Source organism: Leptodactylus fuscus, chromosome 7, assembly GCF_031893055.1.
Source record: "Leptodactylus fuscus isolate aLepFus1 chromosome 7, aLepFus1.hap2, whole genome shotgun sequence".
NCBI lineage: Eukaryota > Metazoa > Chordata > Amphibia > Anura > Leptodactylidae > Leptodactylus > Leptodactylus fuscus.
In genome coordinates, this window is record NC_134271.1 from 116,080,160 (window position 1) to 116,104,412 (window position 24,253).

General features: G+C 43.9%; 1 protein-coding gene across 3 annotated transcripts in view; it reads right to left on the reverse strand.

Moving 5' to 3' along the window:
• Window positions 1-24,253, reverse strand: part of MIPOL1 (mirror-image polydactyly 1) — a 287,947-nt gene that overhangs the window by 91,161 nt on the left and 172,533 nt on the right. For 2 of the 3 annotated variants that reach the window (XM_075282899.1, XM_075282900.1), the window contains exon 9: window positions 14,899-14,997. The exons of the other annotated variant lie outside the window; for it this stretch is intronic. In XM_075282899.1, the coding sequence (XP_075139000.1) occupies window positions 14,899-14,997 (99 nt within the window). The remainder of the gene's footprint in view (window positions 1-14,898; window positions 14,998-24,253) is intronic. 3 annotated transcript variants of the gene reach the window in all.

Genomic DNA, 24,253 nt, shown 5'->3' on the forward strand with positions numbered 1-24,253 from the left:
GTTTAGAGGCTCCCTCCACCATGAATTGGTCCAAACTGGGGTGGTTAGAGGCTCCCTCCACCATTAATTGGTCCAAACTGGGCTGGTTAGAGGCTCCCTCCACCATTAATTGGTCCAAACTGGGCTGGTTAGAGGCTCCCTCCACCATGAATTTGCCCAAACTGGGCTGTTTAGAGGCTCCCTCCACCATGAATTTGCCCAAACTGGGCTGGTTAGAGGCTCCCTCCACCATGAATTGGTCCAAACGGGTTTTTAGAGGCTCCCTTCACCATGAATTGGTCCAAACTTGGCTGTTTAGAGGCTCCCTCCACCATGAATTGGTCCAAACTGGGTTTTTTAGAGGCTCCCTCCACCATGAATTTGCCCAAACTGGGCTGTTTAGAGGCTCCCTCCACCATGAATTTGCCCAAACTGGGCTGGTTAGAGGCTCCCTCCACCATGAATTGGTCCAAACTGGGGTTTTTAGAGGCTCCCTCCACCATGAATTGGTCCAAACTTGGCTGTTTAGAGGCTCCCTCCACCATGAATTGGTCCAAACTGGGGTGGTTAGAGGCTCCCTCCACCATTAATTGGTCCAAACTGGGCTGGTTAGAGGCTCCCTCCACCATTAATTGGTCCAAACTGGGCTGGTTAGAGGCTCCCTCCACCATTAATTGGTCCAAACTGGGTTTTTTAGAGGCTCCCTCCACCATGAATTTGCCCAAACTGGGCTGTTTAGAGGCTCCCTCCACCATGAATTGGTCCAAACTGGGCTGGTTAGAGGCTCCCTCCACCATGAATTGGTCCAAACTTGGCTGTTTAGAGGCTCCCTCCACCATGAATTGGTCCAAACTGGGGTGGTTAGAGGCTCCCTCCACCATTAATTGGTCCAAACTGGGCTGGTTAGAGGCTCCCTCCACCATTAATTGGTCCAAACTGGGCTGGTTAGAGGCTCCCTCCACCATGAATTGGTCCAAACTGGGGTTTTTAGAGGCTCCCTCCACCATGAATTGGTCCAAACTTGGCTGTTTAGAGGCTCCCTCCACCATTAATTGGTCCAAACTGGGCTGGTTAGAGGCTCCCTCCACCATGAATTGGTCCAAACTGGGTTTTTTAGAGGCTCCCTCCACCATGAATTTGCCCAAACTGGGCTGTTTAGAGGCTCCCTCCACCATGAATTGGTCCAAACTGGGTTTTTTAGAGGCTCCCTCCACCATGAATTGGTCCAAACTGGGCTGGTTAGAGGCTCCCTCCACCATGAATTGGTCCAAACTGGGGTGGTTAGAGGCTCCCTCCACCATTAATTGGTCCAAACTGGGCTGGTTAGAGGCTCCCTCCACCATGAATTGGTCCAAACTGGGCTGGTTAGAGGCTCCCTCCACCATTAATTGGTCCAAACTGGGCTGGTTAGAGGCTCCCTCCACCATGAATTTGCCCAAACTGGGCTGTTTAGAGGCTCCCTCCACCATGAATTTGCCCAAACTGGGCTGGTTAGAGGCTCCCTCCACCATGAATTGGTCCAAACTGGGGTTTTTAGAGGCTCCCTCCACCATGAATTGGTCCAAACTTGGCTGTTTAGAGGCTCCCTCCACCATTAATTGGTCCAAACTGGGCTGGTTAGAGGCTCCCTCCACCATGAATTGGTCCAAACTGGGTTTTTTAGAGGCTCCATCCACCATGAATTTGCCCAAACTTGGCTGTTTAGAGGCTCCCTCCACCATGAATTGGTCCAAACTGGGGTGGTTAGAGGCTCCCTCCACCATTAATTGGTCCAAACTGGGCTGGTTAGAGGCTCCCTCCACCATTAATTGGTCCAAACTGGGCTGGTTAGAGGCTCCCTCCACCATGAATTGGTCCAAACTGGGGTTTTTAGAGGCTCCCTCCACCATGAATTGGTCCAAACTTGGCTGTTTAGAGGCTCCCTCCACCATTAATTGGTCCAAACTGGGCTGGTTAGAGGCTCCCTCCACCATGAATTGGTCCAAACTGGGTTTTTTAGAGGCTCCCTCCACCATGAATTTGCCCAAACTGGGCTGTTTAGAGGCTCCCTCCACCATGAATTGGTCCAAACTGGGGTGGTTAGAGGCTCCCTCCACCATTAATTGGTCCAAACTGGGCTGGTTAGAGGCTCCCTCCACCATTAATTGGTCCAAACTGGGCTGGTTAGAGGCTCCCTCCACCATGAATTGGTCCAAACTGGGGGTTTTAGAGGCTCCCTCCACCATGAATTGGTCCAAACTTGGCTGTTTAGAGGCTCCCTCCACCATTAATTGGTCCAAACTGGGCTGGTTAGAGGCTCCCTCCACCATGAATTGGTCCAAACTGGGTTTTTTAGAGGCTCCCTCCACCATGAATTTGCCCAAACTGGGCTGTTTAGAGGCTCCCTCCACCATGAATTGGTCCAAACTGGGTTTTTTAGAGGCTCCCTCCACCATGAATTGGTCCAAACTGGGCTGGTTAGAGGCTCCCTCCACCATGAATTGGTCCAAACTGGGGTGGTTAGAGGCTCCCTCCACCATTAATTGGTCCAAACTGGGCTGGTTAGAGGCTCCCTCCACCATGAATTGGTCCAAACTGGGCTGGTTAGAGGCTCCCTCCACCATTAATTGGTCCAAACTGGGCTGGTTAGAGGCTCCCTCCACCATGAATTTGCCCAAACTGGGCTGTTTAGAGGCTCCCTCCACCATGAATTTGCCCAAACTGGGCTGGTTAGAGGCTCCCTCCACCATGAATTGGTCCAAACTGGGGTTTTTAGAGGCTCCCTCCACCATGAATTGGTCCAAACTTGGCTGTTTAGAGGCTCCCTCCACCATTAATTGGTCCAAACTGGGCTGGTTAGAGGCTCCCTCCACCATGAATTGGTCCAAACTGGGTTTTTTAGAGGCTCCATCCACCATGAATTTGCCCAAACTGGGCTGTTTAGAGGCTCCCTCCACCATGAATTGGTCCAAACTGGGGTGGTTAGAGGCTCCCTCCACCATTAATTGGTCCAAACTGGGCTGGTTAGAGGCTCCCTCCACCATTAATTGGTCCAAACTGGGCTGGTTAGAGGCTCCCTCCACCATGAATTGGTCCAAACTGGGGTTTTTAGAGGCTCCCTCCACCATGAATTGGTCCAAACTTGGCTGTTTAGAGGCTCCCTCCACCATTAATTGGTCCAAACTGGGCTGGTTAGAGGCTCCCTCCACCATGAATTGGTCCAAACTGGGTTTTTTAGAGGCTCCCTCCACCATGAATTTGCCCAAACTGGGCTGTTTAGAGGCTCCCTCCACCATGAATTGGTCCAAACTGGGGTGGTTAGAGGCTCCCTCCACCATTAATTGGTCCAAACTGGGCTGGTTAGAGGCTCCCTCCACCATTAATTGGTCCAAACTGGGCTGGTTAGAGGCTCCCTCCACCATGAATTGGTCCAAACTGGGGTTTTTAGAGGCTCCCTCCACCATGAATTGGTCCAAACTTGGCTGTTTAGAGGCTCCCTCCACCATTAATTGGTCCAAACTGGGCTGGTTAGAGGCTCCCTCCACCATGAATTGGTCCAAACTGGGTTTTTTAGAGGCTCCCTCCACCATGAATTTGCCCAAACTGGGCTGTTTAGAGGCTCCCTCCACCATGAATTGGTCCAAACTGGGTTTTTTAGAGGCTCCCTCCACCATGAATTGGTCCAAACTGGGCTGGTTAGAGGCTCCCTCCACCATGAATTGGTCCAAACTGGGGTGGTTAGAGGCTCCCTCCACCATTAATTGGTCCAAACTGGGCTGGTTAGAGGCTCCCTCCACCATTAATTGGTCCAAACTGGGCTGGTTAGAGGCTCCCTCCACCATTAATTGGTCCAAACTGGGCTGGTTAGAGGCTCCCTCCACCATGAATTTGCCCAAACTGGGCTGTTTAGAGGCTCCCTCCACCATGAATTTGCCCAAACTGGGGTTTTTAGAGGCTCCCTCCACCATGAATTGGTCCAAACTTGGCTGTTTAGAGGCTCCCTCCACCATTAATTGGTCCAAACTGGGCTGGTTAGAGGCTCCCTCCACCATGAATTGGTCCAAACTGGGTTTTTTAGAGGCTCCCTCCACCATGAATTTGCCCAAACTGGGCTGTTTAGAGGCTCCCTCCACCATGAATTGGTCCAAACTGGGGTGGTTAGAGGCTCCCTCCACCATTAATTGGTCCAAACTGGGCTGGTTAGAGGCTCCCTCCACCATTAATTGGTCCAAACTGGGCTGGTTAGAGGCTCCCTCCACCATGAATTTGCCCAAACTGGGCTGGTTAGAGGCTCCCTCCACCATGAATTGGTCCAAACTGGGTTTTTTAGAGGCTCCCTCCACCATGAATTTGCCCAAACTGGGCTGGTTAGAGGCTCCCTCCACCATGAATTGGTCCAAACTGGGGTTTTTAGAGGCTCCCTCCACCATGAATTTGCCCAAACTGGGCTGTTTAGAGGCTCCCTCCACCATGAATTGGTCCAAACTGGGTTTTTTAGAGGCTCCCTCCACCATGAATTGGTCCAAACTGGGCTGGTTAGAGGCTCCCTCCACCATGAATTGGTCCAAACTGGGGTGGTTAGAGGCTCCCTCCACCATTAATTGGTCCAAACTGGGCTGGTTAGAGGCTCCCTCCACCATTAATTGGTCCAAACTGGGCTGGTTAGAGGCTCCCTCCACCATGAATTTGCCCAAACTGGGCTGTTTAGAGGCTCCCTCCACCATGAATTTGCCCAAACTGGGCTGGTTAGAGGCTCCCTCCACCATGAATTGGTCCAAACTGGGGTTTTTAGAGGCTCCCTCCACCATGAATTGGTCCAAACTTGGCTGTTTAGAGGCTCCCTCCACCATTAATTGGTCCAAACTGGGCTGGTTAGAGGCTCCCTCCACCATGAATTGGTCCAAACTGGGTTTTTTAGAGGCTCCCTCCACCATGAATTTGCCCAAACTGGGCTGTTTAGAGGCTCCCTCCACCATGAATTGGTCCAAACTGGGCTGGTTAGAGGCTCCCTCCACCATTAATTGGTCCAAACTGGGCTGGTTAGAGGCTCCCTCCACCATGAATTTGCCCAAACTGGGCTGGTTAGAGGCTCCCTCCACCATGAATTGGTCCAAACTGGGTTTTTTAGAGGCTCCCTCCACCATGAATTTGCCCAAACTGGGCTGGTTAGAGGCTCCCTCCACCATGAATTGGTCCAAACTGGGGTTTTTAGAGGCTCCCTCCACCATGAATTTGCCCAAACTCTGCTGGTTAGAGGCTCAATCCACCCTGATTTTCAAAACAAATGTTGGTGCCAACCTCAACTTACTACAAGGGCCAAATTCACTGCTGGTGACAAGCTCTCCTCACTGCAAGTGCCAAATACACATGTTTCAAGGTGTTTTCCTACTGTCAGAGAGGTGGTATTGAGTGTGTAAAGTGTGTAGTTGTTAGGCTGTGATGTTGGGGTAATAGAGGGTCTTTGGTGTGTTAGATGCCCCCAGACATGCTTCCCCTGCTGTCCCAGTGTCATTCCAGAGGTGTTGGCATCATTTCCTGGGGTGTCATAGTGGACTTGGTGACCCTCCAGACACGGATTTGGGTTTCCCCCTTAACGAGTATCTGTTCCCCATAGACTATAATGGGGTTCGAAACCCGTTCGAACACACGAACATTGAGCGGCTGTTCGAATCGAATTTCGAACCTCGAACATTTTAGTGTTCGCTCATCTCTAATATACACATGATTTTTTCACTAATAATGTGACAGCAGGGAGTACAGCCATATTGGATGCTATAGGTGAATTAGCTGTGTTCATTCTCCATTTGGAGTCTCCGTCACAGATTATGAAACATAAATAACATAATATAGTGCAGCAAAGCTGAGCTATATTGCTGGGTATAATGGCAGACTGCATATAGAAAAAATGATGGACTCCCTTATAGTCAATAGGGTCCATCACAACCCATTATACAATGGATCTATCCCCGCTTTACTTTTCATTTTTCAATTTCTAGCACAAAACAAAGAAATCAATAATTCCACATATTCAATGGTCACATCTTTATAGTTGTCCAAGACAATGATATTGATTTCTCTGACATTTTCGCTGCTTACTAAGTGCCATACACTGTATAATGGCTGTACTCAGTATGACAGCTCGGACCTATTCATTTGAAAGGGACTGAGCTGCAGCATGGCTACATGTGACCAATGGACATGCGCTCAATATCATAGTCCCAGACAACCCCATTAAGCATATAAACCATGGTTAAAATTTTATTGTGTAACCTCTTTGTGCTCCAGAGATGATACTCCTGAGATAACTGTGAGATAGAAGTAGCTGAATCAAGGCAACCAGAGTTATCCATGTGGCGGTACGCTAGCTTTGTCCCTTTCATCCCTCAGACCCTCAGGTTGCATATGTACCCAGACAATTCCATTCTCTCTCCATCAGTGCCGTACCTCCCATGAGGCGACCTGAAGCGACCGCTTCAGGCGGCGCTATGCCAGGGCCCCGGGGAAGGCGGCATTTTTGCTTACCTAAGCCAGTCCAGGACAAGCTGTCCTGGACTGGCTTAGCGTCACCGATCGGTGGATTGGGGAGGCCGCTGGAGCAGCGCTGCTCCAGCGGCCTACCCTCACGCTCAGGCAGAGAGCAGGTCCTCTCCGTGCCTGCTCTCTGCCTGCTAACGCCACTCAGGCACACCCCCTTCACTCCACCCCGCCCCCTTCGATCCGCTTCGCCCCATCTGCTCCCTCCTCCCCGGGAGGGGGGGGGAGGCGGCTTTCTGTCGAAACAGACAGGTTCACCCCTGCTCTCCATCTCCTCCTTCTCAGCATGTAAAGAATGAAAACATGGCGTCCATATGCATGTTGGGAACCAGAAATGCAAGCGGCGCTTTTTAGGGTCTCCACTCCATTTACTGGCAGTAGACAGCAGCTATGCACTCATCTTTACAAGAAATTCTCAAAAAGAAAGGGTAAGTATGCTTTCATAAGCTAGATAAATAAAACTGTAAAATCTACAGCTGATTTATGGTGCAAGTTCGTAAAATACAAGACTAGGAAAAATCATTGAAAAGAGAAATGATTTTACCACTGAAGTACTTGTAAGTTTATTAACGTGGCACATGGCAACTATTGTTATATGTCCAAAACCACACACACACACAAAGTGTTAGAGCTGGAACCCGCTTGGAAACTGTGAGGTCTCGGGATCAAAATTAGATGACCTACTTGTTTCTCTCGCTCAGTTTCCCCAGGTTTACTTTACTTTCCCAGCCTGAGATTTGTGTGATTGTGACAATCTGCTGGGTAAACACATATGCCTTAACTTCACCATCAACCTCCCAGCCCGGCCATCGGTGTGAAGTGTACACACTTATACACAGAGAAAAACACAGGCAAAAGGGAAGTAAACTAGACACAGATCGGTACTGTTAATGGTAGAATTTATCCAAAAAACTCCAAGGATGCTCTGTGTCTCAGCTCGCGTGCTACAGAAAAGCAGTTATGGCCGATTTTTCCCACTTGACTGAGATCTTGTAATATAAAATGTTGTACTAGAAAAGGTGATGACAAGTGACAAAATATTAGGGGCAACACGGTGGCCCAGTGGTTACCCTTGCAGTGCTGGAGTCCTGGGTTCGAATCCTGCCAGGAACAACAGCTGCAAGGAGTTTGTATGTTCTCCCCATGTTTGCGTGGATTTCCTCCCATTCTACAAAAATACATACTGATAGGGAAAAAAATGTACATTGTGATCCCTATATGGGGCTCACAATCTACATAAAAAAAAGTAACAAAATATTAGAAATAATAATAATAAGTGCATCTGGAATGGAGGATAGTTATAGGTGGTAATAGCTGCAACTGAGCCCTGGACCCTGAGGGGGCCCTAAAGGTACCGCTGCAACATAAAATATACCACCATGTTAAAGGGCACAAGTTGGCAGGGGTAATTTGAAGCTCATGGGCCTTTAAGGGGTTGTCAAATTTCAGCCCAATATTGGAAGACAAATGTTCTTATTTGTATAATGAAAAGTTGTATAAGATAAGATAAGATAAGATAATCCTTTAATAGTCCCACCTTGGGGAAATTTCAGCGTGTTACAGCAGCATAGTAATACAGATACAGGATAATACAGAGTAATATGTTACAGACGTAGACACAGATAAGCTGAGAAGAGAAGATATACTAGGAGTCCATGGCAGCTAAGGAAAAACAGAAGAGAAAGAGGAAGACCTCATGGTCATCCTCATAATCATTAGTTCTCTGTGCGGAGAGCTCTTCGTTTGGTCTGATGTAGATTATACAGCCTGGTCGCGGTTGGAAGGAAGGACCTGCGATAGCGCTCCTTCTCACACTTGGGGTGAAGCAGACGGTCGCTTACAGTGCTGCCAAGTCCCATCAGGGTCCCATACATGGGGTGGGATTTGTTCCCCCGCATGGAGGTCACCACAGACAGTATCCTTCTATCACCCACCACCTGTACTGGGTCCAAGGGGCTCCCCAGGACAGAGCTGGCCCTCCTGATCAGCCTGTCAAGTCTATTTCTGTCCCTGGTTGATATACTGCTTCCCCAGCAGGCCACACCGAAAAAGATGGCTGAGGCAACCACAGAGTTGAAGAAGGCCCTAAGAAGTGTCCCCTGGACTCCGAAGGCCCTCAGCCTCCTGAGCAGGTAGAGTCTGCTGTGGCCCTTTCTGTGCAGCGCCTCCAGGTGATCAGCCCAGTCTAGTTTGTTATTGAGGAGCACGCCCAGGTACTTATAGGTCCTGACTATCTCAATACATGTTCCTTGGATCTCCACCGGGGTCGGAGCACCTCTCCGTTTACTAAAGTCCACCACCATCTCCTTGGTCTTCCCAGCATTAATCCTGAGCTGGTTCTGCTGGCACCATTCAACAAAATCCCGGTTTAAGTCTCTGTATTCCCTATCATCGCCATCAGTGATAAGGCCGACTATAGCAGAGTCATCGGAGTACTTCTGTAAGTAACAGCTGGATGAGTTGTGCCTGAAGTCAGCAGTGTACAGTGTGAAGAGGAATGGGGCAAGAACTGTACCTTGAGGTGCCCCTGTACTACAGATCACAGTGTCAGACACACAGTCCTGGGCTCTCACATACTGAGGGCGGTTTGTCAGGTAGTCTAGGATCCAGTTGGACAGGTGATGGTCCACACCACCAAGGTTCAGCTTCTCCCTCAGTAGCCCTGGCTGAATGGTGTTGAATGCACTGGAGAAATCAAAGAACATTATTCTCACAGTGTTCCCGGGTTTCTCCAGGTGAGAGAGAGCTCTGTGAAGAAGGTGGATGATGGCGTCATCTACCCCAATGCCTGGCCGGTAGGCAAACTGGAGGGGGTCCAGAGCGGAGCTCACTAGGGGGCGTAGGTGTGTCAGGACCAGTCTCTCTAGGACCTTCATTAGGTGTGATGTCAGTGCTACAGGTCGGTAGTCATTGTAGCCCATCAGGTTGGGTTTCTTTGGGACTGGTACCACGCAAGATGTTTTCCACAGTTGAGGTACCACCCCCAGCTTCAGGCTCATATTGTACATGTGCGTTATAATACCACACAGCTGGTCACTGCACATTTTAAGAACTCTTGCGCTTATACCATCAGGTCCCCCCGCTTTGTTCGCTCTAATATTCTTCATTTCCTTACACACCTGAGACTCCTGCAGGATCAGATAGTCAGATTGCAGTTGACCGCAGGTCGGTGGGGGTTGGGTCTTGGTGTGTGAGGGGAGGGCGGTTAGCTGACATGCTGGTGGAGGGAGCATTTGCTTGGAGTCGAATCTATTGAAGAATAGATTAAGCTCGTTAAGCCACTTCCTGTCCCCTACTGTTCGGTGCCTTGTCTTTTCCTTGTGTCCTGAAATTGCCTTAAGGCTGTCCCACACCTCAGAGATTCTACCCTCCCCCATCTGTAGCTCCATCTTCCGTCTGTAGTTGGCTTTCCCTTCCCTGATCAATTGTCTCAGCTGTTTCTGAACCGCCCCCAGGCCATCTTTGTCCCCAGACCTAAAAATTCTCTTTTTTTGCTTGAGGAGAGTTTTAATCTCAGAGTTAATCCATGGTTTGTTATTGGAGAAACACCTCACCTTCCTAGTTGGTACCGTGCTGTCCACACAGAAATTAATGTAGTCCGTTATGCAATGTGTGAGTCCCTCAATGTCCTCTGGAAATGAGTCTTGAAACACTTCCCATAAAGTTATATCAAAGCAGTCCCTTAGAGACTCGACACTTCCCTCTGACCAAATCTTCACGGTACGGGTAACCGCCGGTTCTCTGCGCACCAGTGGAATGTATGTGGGTCGCAGATGTACCAGGTTGTGATCTGATCTGCCTAGGGGTGGTAGGGCAGATGAGTTATATGCATCCCTTACATTGGCAAAGAGCAAGTCCAGCGTCTTGTTGTCTCTTGTATGGCAGGTTACATACTGTGTGAAGCCTGGTAGAGTGGATGCTGAGACATGGTTGAAGTCTCCAGACACTAGGAGCAGGGCATGGGGGTGAGATGATTGCAGCTCACTCACAACAGCATGGAGGACTTCACAGGCAGCGTCAGCTTTAGCAGAGGGGGGGACATAGGCAGCTAGTACAATAACATGTGATAGTTCCCTTGGCAGGTAAAAAGGTCTCATGCCCACGGCTAGCAGTTCAATATCCTTTCCACACAATTGTTTCTTAACCACAATATGTCCTGGATTACACCATCTCTCATTGACAAATATTGCAATTCCTCCGCCTATTCGCTTACCGCTCTCCAGTGTTCTGTCCGCCCGAAGAAGTTTGAAGCCCTCCACGGAGGCAAGTATGTCCGGAGTGATTTCAGTAAGCCAAGTCTCTGTAAACAGCATCATACTGCACTCACGAAACTCCTGTTGATGTCTGGTCAGTGCTGTCAGTTCATCCATCTTATTCACAATTGATCTCACATTCCCCATAATGATGGACGGGATCACATGCTTTTTGCGTTTTCTTCCTTCGCGTCTCAATATGCCGGCTCGTTTTCCGCGTTTTCTGCGTTTTCTAAGTCTCCTTATTAGTTCGTGGGGGATGGTAAGAGCATGCTTGTCCAGCTTGTCCTGCAGCATGCTTCTAAGGTGTAATAGTGTCTCCTTAGTGTAAACCAGTCTTCCTTGTCTGTGTGGAGGCATGCTTCAGACAAAAAGGCTCAAAAAGGATTTCTTTATAAGAGTTTCTGCATCAAATTCCAGCCCATGGTAAGTTCTTATACTAATACTCCTTATAGTAATAGAAAAAAGTGAACAAAAAAGGACGGGATAGAGAAAGATCAGTTTAGTTTCAGCAGCTGTAAACACATGCAGCCACACTCTAGGCAGGCGCAGGGTGAAAATTTCCCAATATACTTTCTGTATCAGTTCCTCGGGGTTTTCTAGATCTCTGCTTGCTGTCATTCATTCTGCTACTTCCAGTGGATGAAATTATGACCATAGTCATGTGATATATAGTTCACGGTCATGTGATGTACAGTCCATGGTCATGTGATATATAGTTCATGGTCATGTGATGTACAGTCCATGGTCATGTGATATATAGTTCATGGTCATGTGATGTACAGTCCATGGTCATGTGATATATAGTTCATGGTCATGTGATGGACACATAGGTGCACAATTCATAACCAGGCAGATGTCTGATTACTGTGCGGCCACCTGTGTGTCCATCACATGACCATGGACCGTAAATCACATGACTATGGACCGTAAATCACATGACCATGGTCAGAATTTCATCCACTAGAGGTAACAAGATGAATGACAGCAAGCAGAGATCTAGGAAACTGTGAGGAATTGATACAGAAAGTATATTGGAAAATTGTACAACTTTTTATTATACAAACAATAACATTTGTCTCTCAATATTGGTCTGAAAGTGGTCAACCCATTTAATACAAAATATATAATGGGATCCCCACTTACCATGTGCAATCTATGTACTGTTTTGGACCCTTCAGGCTTGAGGAGCCCAGCAGACAGTAGTGCTACCTTTGTGCCACCTATAGCTATGCCCTTATCACTGAAAATTCCATCCGTGCAGGAACCAATGGAGCAGTAGTGGTGAAATGCCCTTTTTAAGCATAACCTTCCATAATCATTAGTGTTTTGTGGAACTGTCTAATGTAATTTACCTATCTAAATTTAGATAGAAGTAACAGCAGCAGCAAAGTTTGATAGCGACCATATTGATGAATTATTACCAGTTCACTACCAGTCATAAAAGAAGTATTTTAGGAAATTGCTATATATTTATACTGTATATCACACATTAGTGTAGGCTCAGCAAGGGTAGCATTTTTTAGATTGTCTTTAATAATTTGACAATTTCTTCCATTAGATGTATTAAATTTATTAAATAGTAAAGACTAAATAGATTGAAGCCCATCTGGCAATTAGGAAAGTTGAAGCTTATTCTACGTCCCAAGTACAGATCCATAAACATTCACAGAAGAATATAATATAGTAAAATGTACCTACAATATAATGTACCTATCATTGAGTTTAGTGAATGGTAGGAAAATAATTTAGGGAATGTTGAGATAATGACATTAAAAATTTGCAGAATGTAGGTTATTACTCTTCCTATATTCACATTTAGGTTGGTGGCATCATTAAAAAGCTGGACAAAATAGTGCAACATGGGGGCAACACGATGGCTCAGTGGTTAGCACTGCAGCCTTGCAGCACTGGAGTCCTGGGTTTGTATCCCACCAGGAACAGCATCTGCAAGGAGTTTGTATGCTCTCCACTGGATTTCCTCCCATTCTACAAAGACATACTGATAGGGAAAAAAATGTACATTGTGATCCCTATACGGGGCTCACAATCTACAAAAAAAAAAACATAGTGCAACATGGATTAACCCAACAGACCCCATTTTAGTCAGTCATATAACATAACTTCCATTATTTTCTGATGTGGTGTGAACCCAATGTGAGCATAGCCTACTGCCATTTACATCCTGGAAAGTTTCCTTACCTACTTGCTCAGGAGCATGATGTACTCATCATATTTTGAAGAGGTGTTATGATCCACCCTGTCCTCTGTATAAATACTACTTCTGCTAGATGTTGTAATATCTTGAGAGGGGTGTATTTATATATAGAATTAAGTGAAGATCTGTTCACATCTGAAACTTGCTGAAGATCAGAAAATCCTAGTAACTTGCAAATAGGAATTAAAGGGAGCAAAAATTAAAGATAAGCTTTTGGAAAACTGATAAGGCTGGTACAACTGTATTAGTGGTTGTTAATATTAAATAGTTGCAAATAAATAGAATAAAATAATATTTTATTACTCCCCATTTACAAAGAAGTGGCATAACAGTTTTGATGAATTCTCCTCCATTTATATCTATATATATATATATATATATATATATATATATATATATATATATATATATATATACATATATATATATATATAATTTCCTTAAGCATAACTAAACTAACTATACTATATTAAGAAATTTTGGCTCCTTTCTGTGAAATTTTTTTCACTAATGCACTTTTTCTGTATTGAGAGCTGTTTTTACCTCTCACTGAATGTTACTGTGTTTGGGTTGTGGCGCATTATTTCCAAAGATATCACTGGTTGGGATTGAGATTTTTATATCATATTTATTATACAGCTGCATATAAATATCCTAATCCCGTCTGTGTTTTCAACCAGTGATATCTCTGGAAATAATTTTGTAACCTTAGTGTCGATCTCCACTTTCATTTGATACTAAAATCAAGTTTGTACATGTTATAATATCTGAGATATAACTGACCGAAGTGACCCTCCTCTCCTCTCACTTTCTCTACATGTTACACAGCCCCGTACCCCATACACAGTAACACTCAGTGAGAGGCAGGAACAGCTCTCAATACAGAAACAAGGGACAGAATATAGAAATGCAGGATTTCACAGAAAGGATCCAAAGTTTGTTAATAAAGTATATTACAAAATTTATTTATGATACAAATACTGCCAGAAAGTGAAAAGTTGTCTGAAAGTTTAGTTACACTTTAAAAAAACCCCAGAGTTTTCACAAAAAGTTGAAATATGTGCAGGGTCTTGCTGAGCAGTCTGTTCTATGACTGTATAAGCCTTCATCCATAAAGTCCTGTCAGTTTTTCTACTGCTAATAATCACATTATGGTTGCAGCACATTTTACATTTCTCACTCAGATTGTGAATGTGTACAATGAGGAGCAGTCTGTCCCACTTCTCTATCCATTATTGATACTGTTCTGCCATTCTGCCAGGAGTAACTGTACAATAGCAAACAAATAACTGAGTAAAAAACGAAGTGTACAAAATATAGGAGATCCAGGAACACTGGACTGTAGGTATGGGGCAAATATATGCAGGCATGAGCAATAAACAGTTAAGAAAACTTCTTGCTGTCTGGGAATAATATCTCATCTATAATCACAGAAGCAGAAGTAGATACAAGTACATAGAAGACTTTTCTTACATTATAAGATGTGAGATTTGCAGAATGTTCAGTCCTTTGCAAAGAGCAACAATTTGCAGACATGTGTGTAGGTTGTATGGAGAGAATCAGACCCTCCCCTCTGCATTTACTATGTGAAGAGAGAACAGCACCTCCCCCTGCAATCCTGCCTTGTTTTTCTAAGGGATATTTTTCAGTCAGAAATCAACTACATTTTTAATTAAAGTGCATGCCATTTTGGTCCAGAATCACATTTTCTGTGAAATGAGACTAAGTTTTCTGAAACGTTAGTGACCATTTAAATGAATGCAATTGGTTTGACTACGGGGGTATGGATTATTCTATTCAAAGATATGGAAACCTAGTGAGAGGACAACTGCTCCTCATAATTTTCTTAAGTAACAAAAATTAGCAAATTATAAATGGAAGAAAAAATAAGAGACTATTACAGCTAAACTGGGCAGTCAGAGAAGAGGTTTTCACCTTGGAAGCTGGATCAAAGGTCCTGTGCGCAGCTACAATATCCGTGCAGATCTGTTTGCTCTCTTTCAGCAGATGAAGCTCCTTTTCCAGATGTTTGCACTGAGGAGGGGGGATAATAGAAGATCATGAAATGAAACATTTTAGACACTTCTAAATTCATCTTGTAAGAAAAAATGGTTTCTTCTGACTTATTGGCACTGAGTGAAAAGGTGCTTTTAGGCATGCTGGCGAAAGGAATTTACAATATTATGTGTTATGGAGGGAGATAGGAAAAAGAGACAGGAGCTTGGGATGGCCAGAAACGTTCTATGGAAAGTATTTATACCCACACCAGCTGATTCCCCCATGAAGCTATGGCTGGCATTAGATACTCTTATGGCCCTCACATCTGTTTATTTGTCAATTATGTTCTTTAGGGCTAGTTCACACGGGGGTAAGGAGGCAGATTTTGACAGCAGATTTCGCCTCAAAATCCACCTGTATACAACAGTGGTCTATGGAGACCACTAGAAGCAAACTGCCCTTTCTTCAGGCGGATTCCGTGGATCGCTGAGCAGCAACCTCCGGTGTTCCCCATTCATTTAAGCCAACTCCGAAGGGGGAAGCTGCAACCGCGACGGTCGTGGCAGGCGGGTTTTGACCCAAGAATGATGCGGTTCCCGCGTCATTCTCGGTGCCAAAATCTGCCCCCCCCCCCCTGTGTGAACGAGCCCTTAGATTGATAGTTTGGGCAAAGTGCTACAATGTATCAATATACAGTCATGAAAAGAAACCATACTTATACAAAGCATATATCAATCCGTATTAATAAAAACTGTATGATACTACTATTACATAGCATTACATAATCCGCAGCTTTGTATATACCATGTATTAACTCACACCACTACCTGTCCTCAATGAGTTTTATAGTCTATAGTGTGTCACTTGTGTGTATAGTGGCAACTCAGTGATGATAAAAAAGAAAAGCAGCCTCAGAGGGTTTGGCTGCCACTTATCCCTCTCCCTATGGAAGTACATACATTGGAAGACCTGAACCAAAAGAAACGTGTAGTCTAGTGGTGGTCCATGGCTTAGGTATGAGGCCAATAGAGAGATAGAGGCTACTGTGTGGCAAAAAACACATGTAGGATTCTCCTCCCTAGAGGAACCCCATTGTTTGCAAACAGGGAGGTCGGAAATGGACAAGGATACCTGTCACCATAAGGACGACCCATTTTGATTTTTACTATAGTAGGTACCCTGTCTTATCCAAGGATCAATGTATGGGAGATTCACTAGGGGCTAAATTAAGGCTAAGGCCCAGCAAAAAAACACTGTCGAAAAAAGCGTCAAAAACACCCTTTTTTTTGGTAGCGTTTTTCATTGCAATTTTGCAGAGTTTTCCTGTGCGGACTATCTGCCCTATTATACCTATACAGAAAATTCCAGCGTTTCCATAGGTATCATTGACATGCTGCGCTTTTCAAAACAAGCATTTTTTAAAATATACCTTTTCGTCTGCGGATTGTTTTCTGCAATGTGTGGATGGGATTAGCCAGAATCCCATTCACTTTGTAGGTAACTTTGGATTCATTAAGCAAGTTCAAAGAGGGGCTGGATGCCTTTCTTGAAGAGAAAAATATATAATGGGTTATGGTCTCTAGATTTTAAGGACTCGTTGATCCAGGGTTTTTATACTGACTACCAGATTTGGAGTCAGGAAGGAATTTTTTCCCCTGAAATAGGGCAATTGTCATGAGTCTCATGGGGTTTTTTGCCTTCCCCTGGATCAACACTGTAGGGATTGTAGGGTCATAGGTTGGACTTGATGGACTTATGTCTTTTTCCAACCTCATCAACTATGTAACTATGTAAAATGCAGTATTATTTGCTGCAGTGTTTGTGTGCAGGGCAAAAATGATACGTTTTTGCAACATGGGGTTTCAGCCTAAAGGGGTTTTCTGGTTGATATATAAGACTGTTGAAGATCAACAGGGGTGACACAAATAGAACCCCTGCTGATCAGCTGTTTGCTGTGATCAGGCTCTGGTGACAGAGCCTGATCACAGCTCATTCCCATTCAAGTGAATGGGCCTGAGATGCAACAAGAAGCACAGCCACTATACAATGTACAACACTCTGATAGGTTTTCAGTGAAGAGACCCCAAACATTGTGATCTTTTTAAAAACCTGATCTGCAGTGGCTTCAGACCTCCTCCAATCTTGTTCTGATAACCTACCCAAAGAATACGCCATTAAAATGATAGCCTTTAATAACTTTGCTATCACATACATATATATTCGGATACATTTGACAAAAGTCATGTATACCTGGCACCTTCTCACTTTGCACAGCGCATACCCCAAAACTGGATCATTACGGTGATTTTCTTGCATCCCTAACTAAACATCTTTGTACACACATTGGGGCAGTTTCTGAAACACAATTTTATCCTTCAATTAAATCTTTTTTAAAGAAACTGTCTCAATAGTGTGCGAATAGCGTGAGCAGCGATACATGTATAGGCCAGGGAGTTACACGGCAAGCAGGCAGAAGGTTCGAGGATTCCCAGCACAGGCAGGCAATAAGGATATGCAGCAGCGTATGTAACAGAGAGAAGCTCAGTGCAGGACACAGACTGAGGAGTCACACAGCGCACACAGGGAGCATTGGATAACTTCTCCCATTAACATCCTAGTTAGGCATCAGCGAGCAGAGCATCTGGGCTCCTTCCTATAAGCATTGCCAGACTTTGCTTTTCTTAACTAAAATAACCAAACTTCCTCGGCCACAGACATTCGGCTTCTTTCATCCTTAAGTTAGCCGTACACTAGACACTGAGCTGCTTATGTTCAGCCATGCCAAAGATCCCGCTGTCACTGGTTCCCAGTCAGCTCCAATGCAAACACTCCTTTTTCTTAAGGACATGTGTTTTCATTGGTCGCCTTCCTCCTGTCCTTCTGCCCACAACCACATGTCAGGCGCAGGGCTTCCTTCTTAAAACAGGTTGATAAAAATAGTTATTGAAACCGGTAGAGAAGCTAAGTGTTAGCGTAGAAAGGGAAAGTTTTCCCTCGGCGGGCCCATAAAGGCAGGTTCATTTCCTTGTTCTATACAGCTAAGGAAAAACAAGCACGGCTCATCTGCGAAATTCGCTCTGAGACACAATGAGATTTTCCACTTGGTTCCTCCTCGTTCTCTCTTTCGTAGGCAATGTATAGACCTTACAGTAGATGCCACCATGTTACCCTGGTAGAACACAATACAAAATTTAGAGAGTTATGCCCAACACAATAACTTTCTCAAGACTTCTTTCCGCTTCTCCAGAATACTACTGCTGTTGAGAGATCCCAGTGATGATGCCCAGGCGGTAAATATTTGACGGAAAATGGCATCTCGGGTTGTACTGAGGGAATTTTTATGAGAAAATAATATTTGTGAGAAGTTGAGTTTGCCGTTCAATGCTCGGTTCAATAAACAAATAGCAACCAATGCAGAGCTTGTGTATGGACGGTCTGGGGAACGTTATACCGTGGTGTTGTGGGTCATAATTTAATATATTTTGGTAGATGGAGTAAATAGGGGATATTTAAAATGAAAACAACTTCCAAAAAGTGTTAAAAGACCAAGACATAACACAGAAACTGGAGACCTGAATAAGCTCGCCTCTCCCAGGTAAATTCACATATGAAGGAAGGTGATGGTGCATGGCACAAACAAATCAACTTGACACTACCTTCCTCTGTTCTACAAAATTCTGTTTGGTCGGGCAACAGAAAGGTGTATCTGATGAGCAGTGTCATGAAAACCAAGGCAGATGCCCACAAAATATAACCTAGTGAACAGAAATAAAGAGAAAAAAGTGATCTAAATGATTTTATTGTATATACTAGCACTAGGAATCGAAAGCTACTTGCAGAGACCTGTGGCACTGTCATCTACAAGCCACATCTTCTGTTACTGATCAACCGTCTGGATATAGTTGATCTACTTCTTAGTAAAAAACAAGTCTAGGTTGAAAATACCTTGATGGGACCCCTGAAAATGTTTTACCACCAAGAGTAACCTCTACTTAGATGGATAAATAAAGGTGCTCATAAATCTTCCTTAGTTGTCAACCCAAGGAGACTCCAGAACAAATCCGTGTTTGGTTTGGCTGAACGTGTATGTGTTTCCAATGGGCAAAGGAGAGCAAGGTGATGCCAGGTAAAGGAAAGGCCATGATAAAGTTATACAAGCCTGATCTTTCCTTCTTCCCGCCGACATGGGAAACAGAAAGCCGAAATAAATGTGAAATAATTATAGAGCTAACCTATGAACCAGAAATCTGGCATAAAATTATCTAATATTTCATCATGAAAGGTCAGATGTTACCAATGGTTGTGTTTCAGGGCTCAGATTCCAGCACATTTCCAGAAAACAATGATAGTGAAAAAATCTTCAGACTATTGAAAGGGGATTGAGTATTCTGTAGTGCATTGCTATCTTTGAAATAGTAGGAGGCCATGGAAATTGATGTTACAATAGCACCAATTCGAGTGCTATACTCAAAGACATTAAGTTGAAGCTCCGGAGCCCCAATAAAAATCTGTAACAGGCGCCCCCATCTGCTATTATATACTGTCCCATTTATCATAGTAGGAATAGCAGATGGAAGTCGTGGACCCAGTAGTTCACGGACTTGACTTAGGGTTAGACCAAGAAGTCTAAAGGACATTTTTCAGTTATAACCCCTATGACTGAGGACCCATGCACATGACCGAATGTGCTATCCAAAGGGGACCAATTTTGCAGCAGAATAAACTCAGATGACACTTGGAGTGACATCTGAATGCATTCTGTGCTGTACTCACCTATGTGGGAACTTCTGATCTATTCTGTTCCGGTGACACAGAGAAGGACAGGACCTGATCTATATTCATCGGAATGGAAATGACCATTGGACGCCCCCTAAGGAGAGTCTCGGCCTGCACAATCAGTTGTGAGATTAGGCTTTACATAGAATCAGGTAAGATATTCCAAGATGCAGCACAAGAGACAAAATTCTTAGTTGGATGGAGCAAAGATCAAGGCCGGAGGAGTTTGGTTGTAAGTAGGGATCAGGTTGCGGTCAGGACATACAGCAGACATCTAGATAAGGTCAAGGAAACAAATTGGGTCATAAATGTAAAAAACAAGATGATTACCCCTATAAAGACTGGTCATGCCAGGTCAGGGGCTGTTTCCTTTATTTTCACACAAAGTGAAGCATAAGTGTCACAATGGTAGAAATATCTTTATAAAGAAACGTTACTATCTTGACTTGGACACAGTGAATTAAGTTAAGAATAAAAACTCCAAGAGTGATGTTCAGTATAAGGCCTTTATACACAGGTTGTTTTTGCATTTTACACAAATTGTTAAAAATATTAAAAACACAAGATATATAATGTGTGAGCAAAGTCTAATTGATATATATATATATATATATATATATATATATATATATATATATATATATACACACACACACATCTTCTGTTTAGTTTCATTGTTTGCTAGTCATTGGTTAGAAGTTCTTATGTACCCTCCATATATGTATATTTGTTTTATCCAACCATTCAGTGTGGATTTACAAGATAAATATACATGCTTAATAAAAGTCAACATTAATAAAGCGTGGTGAATAAGCCGTCCTTAAAGGTAAATGAGTACATAACGGTTTCCTTGCCTGCAGAGCTTATACCTGACAATAGAATAGGACAGGGTACATTGCACTTCACACTTCAGATACATTAAACTTAGATAGTAGGAACATAAAGAATAATCTTGATATTTACTGTTATTCACATTATTCTAACACATTCTGCAGAGCTGGACATAAATTCTGATATTTGCTCTTCTTGGGATAGGCTACCCTGGGCATTCATTTGGGCTCTGTCTGGGAAAAGGTATCCAAACTAGTTCTCCTGCATGGAAAAAGGGAAACTGTGCCTCTAGCGCCACCAACCAGGACCCTGTTCTACGCTGACTAGGGGCAATAACCCCCAAACAGCTGTCTGCAGATGGGTGTCTTTAGGTAACGATACTTCTGGGTTCGCTTATATTTTACATCTTCTTTAGATATTAGAGATTGACTTACGCGGTTGCCTCTAATGACATAGTCTTCCTTTTTTGCATATCTTCTACCAAAATTTCCAGGGCAAATTGCATGGCCTTCAAGTCTCTCTATGCCTATATGGCAGTTTCTACATGGAGATACAGAACTCCTGCTGTTTCACGTCAATGGGCTCTCACCTAGCCAACTAGTATCCTGCTCTGCACTGATGAGGGGTAAGAACCCCAAATAAGTTCTCTGCGAATGGGTGTCATTTCTGTTTTGAAGGCATTTTCCTGGTTTGGCTTATATCCCAAATCATGTTGCAATACTTGTATAATGACTTCTGCAAATTCCAATAGGTGGTATCAGAGTCATGTTTTTTCTTATAATATTATGCCCCTATGCAATATATAATGGCCATATTTTGCCTAGACATGCAGTATAATGGTCCCCTTTACCTCTTCACATACACAGTATTATGGCCCCTTCTGCCCCCACGCACAGCATAATAGATGTTCAATCATAATGTCAGAATTCAGAAATTATATAAAGCCATCACATGTCGCATAAAAGAGACAAGGACCAGAATGTGAGGTGATAGGCACTGTAGTTGGGGGGCTGTGGTTGCAACTCCTAGGGGCCTAATTTCTGACAATGGAGCACAAAGTTCATACTCTGAGATTACATCTAGAATTTGGGAGGCATTGAGGCTGACTCTTGAAAGAATTATGTCTGGTATTGGTAACAATGTGCATGGAAAAGAGTTTGATTCTGGCTTTTGAATGCATAGTGTGGTGACACTTGGGAAAATTTATTTTAATAGAGGGAGCATCATGGTCGCACTGTGACCGAAATTGCCGAGGGATAATTGTGTGTGATAATGGTAGACAATTTTATGTGTTTTGGCATCACAAGTGACTTCGAATGTTCAATGACACCAACCAAAGGTTGAACAAATTTTATAGTAAAGATCCAAGAATCTTCTTTCTTGAAAAATTGCCCATGGATGAAAGTTCTTTAGTAAGAAAATTTTTTCATCCAACCATCCAACAAAAGAATCCAGACTTGGCCAACTTCTCTCCAGATGATGACTGTGTATCATCGGTCAGGCAACCTGATCATTCATTGCTAAACTTGACCTGACAACTTAAGGAATAATTTACACCCGACCATAAACTTGACGTATCTCAGAAATCACCTTGATCATGAGGATACCATCATTATATAGAGAACTCCTTAATAACTTTTAATATCCTTAGGATGAACAGTAGGGGTACATTATACCGGCTAACACAATACTGATCTCAATGCCACATGTGGTAGGCATCTAAATCTTGGCATTCTGACTTTTGGCACATGATTTGGAGGATGTGGGTCTTTTATCAGATATACTAGGTACCCCTATTCTATTCACCCCTAACATTCCTCGTATCTTTTTATATGTAGATTGTGAACCCCATATAAGGATCACAATGTACTTTTTTTTTCCCTATCAGTATGTCTTTGTAGAATGGGTGGAAATCCATGCAAACACGGGGAGAACATACAAACTCCTTGCAGATGTTGCTCCTGGCGGGATTTGAACCGAGGACTCCAGCACTGCAAGGCTACAGTGCTAACCACTGAGTCACCGTGTTGCCCCCGGAAATCCTTATTTCTAGCCTTACATTGAGTGTCTCCTCAATTGCCCTTCCTGTCAATGTGAAGGAAGCTAGTCAACTCTGTTTTACAATATAATCAAATGGAATATAAAAGATAAGGGTTGTCCTAAAAAAAATTCATAAAGTCTGGGGTTCCTGATGCAATTCACCATTGACTTTGTACACTGTCCTGTCCTTCTGCACAACCCTTAGCGAATTTGTTACTTATATAAGGCATGTTGCCCAGCGTGCCTATGACCATGTTTATATTCCTGACCTCTATATTATCCCTGGGACTATTCAAGGTTGCGCTGCCCTGAACAGATAGAACTGGGTTTTGCTTTGTTTTTTCTATGCTCTCATCCTCTAAAGGTGGGACTGGATATTGTCTCCTCCTTGGCGCCCCTCCCTGGACTTTCTTCTGGATATTTTTGATTTGGTTTCATGTTGCTTGATCTTATTTTGTCTTCTTGTATATGATTTATGATTACTCGGCTATTTATTTTGTACGACTTACTTGTAATGTATAACATGTTGCACAATTTTTTCAATAAAATTAGATTTTTTGTAAAAAAAACCCAAACAAAAAAACCTTGACCTTAATATAAAACCACCTTCATGATGGTGTGCATATGATATTGCATACAGGTCCGGCAGTATACACCATAACCATGTATACCTGGAGTCCTATAAGGCAGTAAACTACTTTACCAGATACTGTGCAGTAGGAATTAAGTGATGCTGAAGAAAACTGAGCCTCCTTCAGACAGCGGACGAGAAACCGTCCCGCCTTGGTCACGAAAGAAAAAGAGAAAAAAAAAAAAAACCTGGCACTAGAATTAGAAGCAGGATCCCCGTTCTATGGTGTTGCGACCTTAATACTGTGCTACTCCTGCAGCCCATACATAAAAATAACACAAGCAGCTATTTGAGAAAGAGAAGCCATAAAGTGCAATTACGACATTTCTTGGTATCAGCACCTTCCTCCAGTGCAGCCCAAAATAAGCAACCATGGGCATAATTATTTTTGTTGGCCTAAGAAAGCAAAATGGTCTAGTCAAGGGTTAACAAGAGAGGTGCTCCTTGGAACGTTAGCAGTGAAGGGATGAATGGAGCAACACTGTGAGCAAATCTGGCTTGGCGACTCATTCTCCAATGCCGTGGTCGCTTGCTTGGCCCTTGGAAAAATGTGTTTCTTGCTTTTCCTTTAGGAACAGACGTCTCGTTGTGCGGAGACCGGCAGTGCTGCTGAGAGAAAAATGTCTCCCCTCGGATGCTGCAGACAAAGAATAACACTGCTCCCTCCAGACCAAACACCGTGCCTTTGGTGTCAGACAGAGGTATGTGTTGTTCAGGGGTGATGTTTAGACACTCGTGGATGATGAGAGGAAACCGTCTCCTCGTTTCAAGGTATAAACATGACAGAATTAGCATTCTTGATTGCGCAGCCGCTTCCCAGTAGCCGGGGAGAAGCCATAAACTTATATTACTGCATAGGAATATTACTCTACAGGAAAAAAAAAAAAAATATATATATATATATATATATATATATATATATATATATCCATTTATATGGACGTTTACGCCACTCTCACACATGTCTATTTTGGAACTTTCGAGGCCGAGGGAGCTACTGTAGATTTAATACAG